The sequence below is a fragment of the Pundamilia nyererei genome, unplaced genomic scaffold, assembly GCF_000239375.1.
Source record: "Pundamilia nyererei isolate P.nyererei 1_Seehausen unplaced genomic scaffold, PunNye1.0 scaffold00350, whole genome shotgun sequence".
Classification (NCBI taxonomy): Eukaryota; Metazoa; Chordata; class Actinopteri; order Cichliformes; family Cichlidae; genus Pundamilia; species Pundamilia nyererei.
The window spans coordinates 131,160-141,929 of NW_005187751.1; the positions used below are offsets into that span (position 1 = coordinate 131,160).

General features: G+C 43.6%; 1 protein-coding gene across 1 annotated transcript; it reads right to left on the reverse strand.

The window, feature by feature from the left end:
- Positions 1 to 733: 733 nt before the first annotated feature.
- smcr8a (Smith-Magenis syndrome chromosome region, candidate 8a) lies at positions 734 to 10,515 on the reverse strand. The gene is made up of 3 exons (XM_005752252.2): positions 9,906 to 10,515; positions 6,513 to 8,276; positions 734 to 3,884 (listed from the first exon to the last, which is right to left on the reverse strand). Exons 1-3 carry the CDS (start codon positions 10,505 to 10,507, stop codon positions 3,428 to 3,430), a joined length of 2,823 nt encoding a protein of 940 aa, XP_005752309.1. The 5' UTR covers positions 10,508 to 10,515; the 3' UTR covers positions 734 to 3,427.
- Positions 10,516 to 10,770: the final 255 nt, after the last annotated feature.

Here is a 10,770-nt window from a genome sequence, read left to right on the forward strand (position 1 = left end):
AAAAAAAAAAAAAAAAAACTGCCTTAGAGAGAATAAGTGTGTTGAAGAATAAAGGTGATCGTACCAAATTTTGACTTTCAAGCTTGTTAGAATTGCACACTGTTTTTTTTTTATATATATATATGCACCTATATTTCCATTTCCTAGCTAAATATAGAGAAATGAGGAGCGACTTGATACTTTTGCACAGTACTAAACATTTATATATTTCTTCCAAAAAACATATTCTCAAAAGCAAGATATAATGAAGACAGTTTATCGTCTTTGAATTTTACCAAGATGCTAAACAACAAACACCAGAGACATCAAAGCATGTTCCCTACAAAATCATTTGATCATTAAAGACTGAACCAAACATCACAAGTTAGACACTGACCTGCCCACACGTTCACTTCCTGCAGAGCATGGAAATAAAATCAAGAGGAATCATTTCTGTATTGGTGCAGACTTTTTTTCTCCCCACATTATTCATTTACTGGCACTTTCTCCACCCTCAGCCACTTTTCCTTCTGCTGCTCCAGCATTGCAATTAGATGTATTCACAGCTGAACATTTATTATTCATGACACCTCAAACACTGACACCTCTGCCATCACTAAAGCCACTCACGCAGACACAAATCTGCTGGTCTCTGTCCTGCTTAAGGGTGATTTGTACTGCGGGTTGTGCTGGTCTGTCTTTGCAGTTTCTCACAGTAAGGTTCAGCATTATCAACACGATTACAAGTGCTTAATCAGGCAAAAAAATAATTTAATAAATGAATATCATCAACATGGCATTAAAAACATCAAGACATTCACAACGTGCTTTATTCAGGTCACTGGCAAACACACCGCCGTACGGAGCGGAAGACAGCTCAGCGCCCCCTCATGATGAAAGGTAGACATGATATGGCAACGTAAGGACACTGAGTGACAACATGTTAAGCACACTGTGGTATGGCTTTTTCAGATTACATTCACCTTTTTGCATTAGGGAGACATTAGCTACTAAAAAACAAAAAACAAATGCTGTAACATTTGAGCAGAAACAAAAAGTAGCTTTCAAGCGCTTTAAACAGACATCACATGCAGCAAAAGAATGATAATCACTAAGCCCGAACTGCACTAAACGGAAATAATACACTGAATGGAATTTTAAAATTTTCAGATTGCTGTCAATTGTTTTAAAAGCCTTGATTGTAGTTAGAAGACAGCAGACTTGATCCTATGCTGTTTGACCTTTCACATTAAAACCATGCATTCACAAGTACAGTTACCATGACAGCTCCAATCACTGACGCCACAGAACTAGGAACAATAAAATTTAAAGACACTGTCGAGGACGCTTCTTCATTACTGGCCAATATAACTTCAATAATTAAAGTGGACCTATTATGCTTAAAGGTTGAGGAGTCCGAACCCCAGGCTATAAGTGACCTGTAAGTTAGTAATTACAATGAAGGGCACATTTACATTTAGCTAAGCTGCTCTTGCAGTTATGCTAAAGCTTGCGAGCTTTGATTAGAAGTAATAGCAGTTATACTTTACTGTCAGAACACTTTACTGGCCACATACATACCTTTGGTATTTCTTTACAGTTTTCCACTTTAGTGTCAATTTCAGCCACTTTCCTCATCTATACAACTATTAAAGAGGATATACTTTGTGCAAACACTGAAATAAATATCCAGTGTTCTGTCCCACAATAAGCAGACAGCGTAAACTTGTCTGTAAAACCTTAAATTCACTATCTTCTTCTTCTGGATCGAATCGGGAAGTCGTGAAACTGTGCATTTTAATAGGCTTACAGTTTGTTTTCAGAACTTTATAAATGGGTACATGGAGATGGCGCCAGTCACCTGCACCAGATTCTGTAGTAAAAGTCAGGTGAAGAGCAGCCAATCAGCAGGAAGGTGGCTAAAAGGGACAGCTTGTTTCACACACTGGATGAACTAAGGTGCCCAATTTAAAGTAAGATAAATACAGACTACTGTGTGAATCGTGGGAAGTTACACTACTGGAGCTCAGCAATGAAAGCATGGTTCTGTAAATTAGAATAATAATACAGCCACTTTAAAATGTCTTACTTCTTCAATTGTCCAAACACAAATGTGCACAAATCACAGACAAATGGTCAGAATCAAAAATAACAATAAATACACAACAGAGACTTGTTCAGAACACATCCCCAGCAAAGGTTTGTTAAATAAAGGACAGGCAACTGTCTGAAATCAAACCCCGGATGGCATGAGAAAGAATTTCCTCTCATAATAAAAACTATACAAAACAAAAAGCGTCCTCAAAACTGTTCAGCGTCTGGTCAAAGTCACTTCATCTAAACACGACGAAACCGAAAAGATTATCAGTACAGCGAACACCCCAACACCACGACAGCCTCACACAAGTTTAAGACAACAGTGAAATCGAATACATTTAGGTTAAGAGGCTATAAAATCTTCCTGACTGTGTGAGGAATAATAATAGTGAAAATGCTCAGCAGGAGTGAATACCAACAGGTTTCGGCAGCTGCTGGCTCTATACATGGTTAAATTCGTGTGCAATTACAGTACATGCAACTTATCACATGGAGCTGAATGAATCCAAGTTCTTCTAACTTCTTCATGCATGAGCAACCCAGCAGCCCTTAGTGCTCTCACAGGTTAAGTCTAACTCGGTCAAATTCAGACTGTAGCAGGACATTCATCTGTGCAGGAATGTGCTTTAAAATTAATTCATAACAAAGAGAGGATGAAAAATAACTGTGGATGTGCAAAACGAAGAAAATTAAAGTGTTTTGACCTTTGAAAGTTCTGCGGTGATTTTCAAATAGATAGGAATGTCACGAAAACCTGCTGTAATAAGCCTCCGCGGTGCTAATTAGGTGTCGTAAGCAGACGTCTGTCCTCGATGGGCACAAAGTGTCAGCATATGTGAGGTTGTTCCCATAAGCCTGAAAAACATGTTTACATATAGCGCGAATGAAGTCAAAGCTGACAAACTGCTCCGTGACTGGTAGGTGTTGACACTTAGCTGAGACCGAACCTGCTTGCAAGCTGCCGGCTGAGCACACACGAGCAGTGGCGTCAGATTGAGTTCTGTAACATTTAACAGGTGTGTGTGTGCGTGTGCGTGTGTGTGTGTGTGTGTGCGCTCTGTTGCTCTGCTCGGTGGCTGCGTCAATATGCTCCAGATCGAATACACTCAAGTGATCCACTCACACAGTCACAACTCACTCTGTATCCTTCTCTCTGCTCCGAAGGAAAAAGACAGCAAGGCAGAGAGAGACGGGGAGATGGAGCACAGATAAAACAATAACCAGTGCAGTGAGTTTTGTCCTGAAACTAAACTGACCTTAGACCTTATTAAGATCACATTTGGTCCATTAAAAAGTGAAATATCACAGATGAATTCTGCAAAAATGTAACAATCCTCCTCCCTGTGTAGTATTAGATCTTATATAAAATGCTGGTGGTGTAGTTAAAACTAAAAGACGGTGCTGCTGCACTACTGCCATTGGGCTGTAGGTACTGCTGAGTGATGAGCTGACTGAGGTAGAGCAGTATCTGGCTGTCCTCCTCGCCAAGCCCCAGCTGCTCCTGCAGGAAGCACCGGCGGCGGCTCTCCACGACCTCGGGCCCCTCGGTGGCGCTGACTGGCAGGTGGAGGTGATGGGTGAAAGTGAACAAGAAGGCCTTGGCCGCTAGGTGACAGAGCGTACTCTGTAAGTGGAGGAAGTAGGTGGAGCCCCGGCGGATGTAGGTGCGGTGGTCAGCGATGTTAGCGAGCAGCTGGCCACGATACGGCGGGCAGCGCAAGGTCTTCTGGTCAGCGTCCAGGATGGAGATGTAGCGGCTGTAGCGGGAGAGCGAGTAAAGCATGCTAGAGCCCAGCGGGGATGCGACCCTGTGGGGAAGAGAGCGAGACAGCGATCCTTGTTAGTTCTCCCTCTCTCCCGTTACTCAAAAACAACTAAGGCAATTCTGAATGCTACTCATGAGTCTCATGATAAAAGGAACTATCAGGAGTTCAGCAACCACACTTGGAACATTTCAGGCTCCTGAAAATTCATCTCATTGCATCCTCCCTTATTTTTGGCATCATCACATTGCCTAGCAACTGGCAAAAATTACCTGTGTAGGGTTTATGCACCTATAACACCTGGTAAAGGACAAGGTCATTTTTAATTTTATGCCAATAACACCTAATCTCTAAAACAAAACAAAAAAAAAAACGTATGCATGATACATTATGATATCTCTATTTTGCCTAGCAACCACCTAACAGAATATAATCACAGGCCAAACTATACTGTAGCATGTGCATGTAATAGTTAAACCCAGTATGGAAAGGGCTGTATTTGGAAAAACAATTAGACTAATGAGAACAATCTGATGGGACACAAAAATCACATCTGATGTACAGTGCAGCAGATAACTGAAACAATATTTTAAAAGTGGGTAAAAGCACCAAATTAAGGGCTCTGTGGAGCCATTAATTAAAAAAACAATCCCATTAGGCATTTGAATTTTCAGTTACACAATTTTCCAATTTGGCCTGTATTACAGTTTTGGAAAACTGCTGTTTTATGTCAGAATTTCAATCACTAGATGCATTTTGAAGGTTTTACTTTTTGTTTTTTTATATACTTCTGGCTATAAGCAAGACTACAAACTGTCTTCAGAGCAAGAAAACCTAAATGTTACTTTAACAGTCCAAGGACAGCTACAGTTGCACAGAGCTGGGGAGATCAAGGAATACATTTTTTATCCCTTTGATAGCACCATCAACTGGGTAGCAACTGGGTTTGGATATTTAACTCTCATCCACTTACAATTTATTTGCACGTGACTCATTTAATTTCATGCATTCAAGGCAACATCTGTTCAGCTGTTTACCTACGTTTTTGATTTGGCTTTTTTTTAAAATATATATTTATTTTTAAAAACAGGCAAACACAGGAAGATGGATAGCCGTTTACGGTCCTATAAACAGCCACTTCATATTGGTCTTTGGACAGGTTCAAGCTGACTGATACACCACTGCACTGCCCAGCTGTTTGTTATATACAGTAACTTGTGTAACCAATCTAACTATGCTACCAGGTGTTTGAGATTAGTTAATGTTCTCCCCTTTTCTTGTTTACTTCATTGTAAAGTAACACCGTGAGGAATCTTTGAGTCTTTTTCTGACCAGAATATATATCCTTCAATCTGCATATTAAAAAAAAAAGAAAAGTAGGATATTTAAAAGTAGAATGGGAGGCAGAGCCTTCAGCTCCCAGGCCCCTCTTCTGTGGAACCAGCTCCCACTTTGGATTCAAGAGACAGACACCTTTTCTACTTTAAAGATTAGGTTTAAAACTGTCCTTTTTGATAAAGCACATAGTTGGGGCTGGATCAGGTCACCTCAACCCACCCTTATTTTTGTCACACTGCAACAGCCTCAAGTTGCTGGTGGATTCCCATGGTGCACTGGGCGTTTCTTCTTCACTCAATATGTGTTTACACAACACTCTGCATGTAATCTGCATTGTCAGGGATTGCAACATGTAGTCCTTTTACTGAAAAAAATAATCTCTGGCTTTCTTCAACAATGTGTTTTTGTCCTGTCTCCCTCCCCTTACTCATAACTACTCTTGGCAGATAGCTCCCCCTCCCTGAGCTTGGTTCTGTTGGAAGTTTCTTCCTGGTAAAAGGCAGTTTTTCCTTCCCACTGTTGCCATGTGCTTTCTCACAGATGATTTCCTAATGTTGGAGTTTTCTTTGTATTATTGTAGGATCTTTACCTTGCAATATAAAGCACCTTGAAGTGACTGTTGTGATTTGGTGATAGAGAGTTGAATTAAATAGACTGTAATTTTTCTGAGTCTTTAGACTTTTAAAGTTGACTTCTAAATGGAGGATTAATGATTTGTGATTTCACACTAAGATCATTCAAAAAGGCAAGTCTTTTAATAATAAAAGAGTTTATGTACCAATTCTGATACTTTATCTACTTATGAATGATTTCACTGTAGTGCTACATTACCTGCTGCACAGCTTTAGCATTGCACAATTCTGAATGTTATACGTGTTGTGTATGTATCAACTGGATGAGTGTAACAAATACACTCAGTCGCCTTGGATCCCCATCTTGTGTGAATGACTTTGGGGGATTCGCAGCCCACGCTGTCACCAGAAAGATGAGTAGAAAAAGAAGTTCAGGGACAGATGTGCTCAAGGTTGTATTGCGTGTATGCTTGGCTGTGTGAGTCATCAAAGTGTGAGTCACGGGGGATGAGTAAGAGTAGCGTACGGCGCAACACAAACAAGAAAATGTAGAATAAACAGTCACTTCAAACCTCACATTGATGGAGACTTGCTAAGGTTCTGTGAAAAGCAAACTTTATGCTTTATTTAATCTTTGTTAAAAGCATCATCACTCACTGGTTTCATTTACCTAGTACTACCCTACCTGAGCTTAGAAAGTATGAATGTCTGTGATTAACTACCTATAATACCGAAGTGCATCAGAGTTTGACTCCATTCATACCTCTGCAATCCAATGAGTTTCCACCTCTGCAGGTCAGTCAGGGTGAAGGGACAGGACAACCAAGCTTGAACCCTCTCTCCACACTTCCCCGGAGCCGGTACGAAGAGAGCCAGAGCCGCCACCAACCGGCGGACTCTCCCCTCGTCTGCCCCGAGCACCACCAGGGTTCTGCCACTCAGCAGGCACCACAGGGCTTGGATGGCAAAGGGGTACTGACGCACAAACCTCAAGGCTCCTTGGCCAGCCTTCTTCCTCTGACGCAAGGTCACCACCGCCCCATAGCCGAGAGGTGACGCGGTCTGATCGGACCCCGTGGAGGCACTCATGGTGCAGTCTGACCCATCCTCCGCCGAAGTACGGGAAACTGCATCTCCAAGGAGGCCGCTAGGCAGCTCCAACCCAGTCACAGGGCTCTCCGAGCACGGAGAGCCGACAGTGTAGTCATCCTGGAGTGGAAGGAGGGCCTGGGGTTCCTGGCTGACCACAAGAGTTTGAGAGGGCTGCAGATGGGAGTTTTGGCAGAGACGAGGCACCGCCTCTGGGGCAGAAGCCTCATAGAGGAAACCCTCCTGGGCCATACAGCATGCTGTGTCTATCGGAGCCAGCAACTCAGACCCACTTACTCCTTCGCACTCCTCCTCCCGGTTGGCCTCAAGCTCAGACACCACTTCCAACAAAGACACGGGTGTCTGGTGTCCACCATTCTCACCTTCATCCTCCCCTGCAGTTGTCTCCATCTCTTCACTGCTGCTCTCTCTCTCCAGGTTATGGTTTGGGTCAGGGGTCAAGTCAGAGTCAGGATCAGGCGCTTCTGACTTCATACTAACCAGACCCTGCTGCATCTCTGCTAGACCCACTCCACTCTTATCACTGCTGAAGCTTCCTTTGGTCTCCTCTGAGCTCTCCTGGGTTTCAAGAGTCTGGTCTGAAGGAGAGGACTCCAGATGACTCTCCCCAAGTCCGAGCTCACTCTCCTGAGTAACACTGGTCTCAGAAGCCGGGTCTAGATGCTCCGGACGTTCCAGCGCATCCAGCTCATGAGGTTCTGGTGTCAGAACAATAGGAGGCGGATTTAAGAGTACATAATTATCTACAGCATGGTTCACAGCACAGAATGGTCTTAGTGTTCCCAGTTCATCCTCGTCATCATCACTGAGGTCCTCCTCAAACAAAAAGGCAGTGACTCTCTGTTTTCTCTGCAGTGCCTTGTCCAGGCGGCGTGTGTAGAGGTAACACAGGTCACCCCGGAAACTTCTTTCTGTCTCCTTCAGGAGCTCCACAGTGGCCTCATAGAAAGTCTTGTCACACAGCTCCTGCAGGGTCTTCAGGCGCTTGTCAAAACATTTGGCAGATTTAGCTTTGATCAGCTGTGGCGTGTAGGAGAGCTTGCGTTTAACACCCTCCTCCTCATCATCATCATCATCATCTTCACCTTGTCCACGAGGATGACCCTGTCCATCCTCTCCTTTCCCCGCTTTCTCACTGTAACCACAAGGGTAGGCAATCTTGGCGTATTTGTTCAGCAGCTCTTCGCACTCACTCAAGCACTCGTCCACACACTTTTGGCAGGTGACAGCGTGAGGATCCCGTCGTGGACGGCGGTGGTAGGAGCTGATCTGCTTCAGCAAGTCCCTGTGTTCAAAAATGCTCTTTTCCACATTGGCCAGTTCGTTGGCCTTTTCCACAGCATGAGCAGAGTACATGCTCTGAGGCCCCGCCTCTCTTTGCAGGCCCTCCTCCCGCTGCAGCACAGAGTGAGTGTACCTGAGGAGAGCACAACAGAGATAGTGATCGACCTGTTTTTCCACACAGGGATATAAATATTACCTGACACAACAGGATAAGACTAACCCAGCACAGGAAACACTGGATACCTGCGGCTGAGACCCACATCTTGGAGCAGAGTGGGGATCATTTTATTTCTAGCAATGCTATTATTGTGGCTCCAATGATATCTGTATTGATCTGCTAACTGATTTTACCAATACATTAATCAATGGTCAAATGGATTTTTTGACAGCTACAAAATGGATTAAATTCTGTACAGAAATACAATCACAGGCCACTTTACGAAATATAGCTGTTCAAATATCTAATCAGTCAATCACGTGGCAGCAACTCAAAGCATTTAAGGAATGTTTGAAATATTTTAGAAGCGACTGCTATTACTACCGACTGTGCCACACAAACATCTCTTGGATTTACAGAGACTGGTTTGAAAAACAGAAAATGTCCAGTGAGCGACAGTTCTCTGGGAGAAAATGTCTTCTTGACACCAAAGGGGAACTTCCAGATGGCAGGAAGGCTACAGCTACTCAAATAACTGCTTGTTACAGCCAAGTTATGCAGAGGAAAGTCACTGAACGCACAACATGTACAGCAGCTGAAGACCACACTGGGTCCTGTCAGCTAAGAACAAAAAACTGAGGCTACAGTTTCTTGTTACGTCACAGTCCACCTGAGTGTTGTTGCTTACCATGTCCATCCCTTTATGACTACAGTGATCATCTGATGGCTGCTTTCAACAGAATAACATCATTTCAAAAAACATTAATCATCTCAAACTGGTTTCTTGAACATGACAATGAGCTCACTGTACTCATACGGCTGCCACAGTCACCAGATCTCAGTGGAAGCTCTCCTGTGGAACAGGAGATTCACATCACAGATGTCCATGCGACAAATCTGCAGTAACTGTGTGATGCTCTCATGTCAATACGGATCAAAATCTGAGAAAAGCTTCTAGCATCTTGCTGAATCTAAACCATGAAGATTTAAAGCTGTTCTGAAGGTAAAACGGGGGCCAACACGGTGCTTCAAAGATGTGCCTAATAAAGTGTCTGGTGAGGGCACATTGTCGCCGGAGGACAGGATAATCCTCTCACATTTAATTTAGCATTATAGCAGTTTAAAAATATTTTGAAACCTATCAACATAGTATCAATTAAATATCAGATTACTCATATTTTTAATGCCATCATGTTAACATTTGATTCAAATAACAGCTGTGCCAAAACTCAGCCCCACAGTTCAAATCAAACTAGTTAATCAAATTATATCAAATCAAACTAATCTCTCATCACTTATTTTCTGCTGGCTAAATGTCCAAACACACAAGGTTTTTCCTTTAAGGGTTGAGAATCCCCTACCTTCTATTTAGAGCACCTGTTTGTGTTATAGAGTGTCAGTACTCTACAATGACACCCATCCCTGATCCTTCTAGCCCACAGAAACACAGAAGCATCATTCTAGCACACATCAGTAGATCAAGCTGCCAAGAAATCCTGCTCACTGAGAATCTGAATACAACTATCTGATGTAAACTTCTCATTTGGATGAAGTCTTTTTAAACTGTATGTAGGAGAACAGTTAAGGTTGCGCTGGCATTCTTACTCAAGGTCTCGGAGCTTCCTCTGGAGTTCCTTGGCAAATGCTCTCCTGTTCCCGGCCTTCAGGCACTCTGAAGCCTGCGAGAAGCGAAGAGAAAGCTCCTGAAACTGCAGCATGATCTTCTTTTCATCTGCTGCAACGTAGGCCATGCAGAAGGGCCGCACGAAGCCTCTCGCCTCAAGGTCATAAAGGGTAAGGTGATGCACGTAGGCAAATGCCCCCTCTTTCGAGTCGCCCAACACCACCCTGGAGTCCTCCACAAAGCTGAGCCTTGGGTAGCCAGTGCCAGGCGGATGCCCCACGAAGGAGGCCTGGTAGTCCACTGACATGATGCGCAGGGAGAAGTAGTTGAGGTCGAAAGTGCCACAGACTTTGGGATCATCTGGGATAGTAAGGAGAGGCTGTGGGCCCACCTGTTCAGAGAACTCTGAGATGAGGATGAAGTCTTTGGTGAACTTGGCATAGGAGGTTTTGGCCCAGGGGTTGGAGTCAGCCAGAGGATAGAGGGGGACAGAGAACTCCTCTGAGAGAGGCCAGGGATCAGGACTGGTCTGCCCATACTCGTCCTCTTTAGCGAAAGCCACCACATCCGGGGAGCCTATCATAGTGGTGTTTCTAAGCAAGACATGAGAAACACGAGACACGAGTGCAGTTCCACTAATAGCCTTAAAAAACAGTTAAATTGGTCATCCTGCACTCACACAGTCCATAAAGCACCTCGCCAGGTGATGCTGATTAAGCGACTTGAAACGGGTCCAAGAAAATCAATCTGTTTTATATAAGTCATAAAGCGGGGGGACACAGGTGTCCCTAAAGGCATCTGCGCCCCTGCATAGTTTAGTCCACAGAAGAGGATCGCTTATTTTAA

Excerpts from the sequence above, each read along its gene's own strand:
- smcr8a (XM_005752252.2), bottom strand. The coding sequence starts at position 10,507 with ATGATAGGCTCCCCGGATGTGGTGGCTTTCGCTAAAGAGGACGAGTAT. Across the intron at positions 8,277-9,905 it reads AGGAAGCTCCGAGACCTTGA|GTACACTCACTCTGTGCTGC; the intron begins GTAAGAATGCCA and ends TGCTCTCCTCAG. Across the intron at positions 3,885-6,512 it reads AAACTCATTGGATTGCAGAG|GGTCGCATCCCCGCTGGGCT; the intron begins GTATGAATGGAG and ends TCTTCCCCACAG.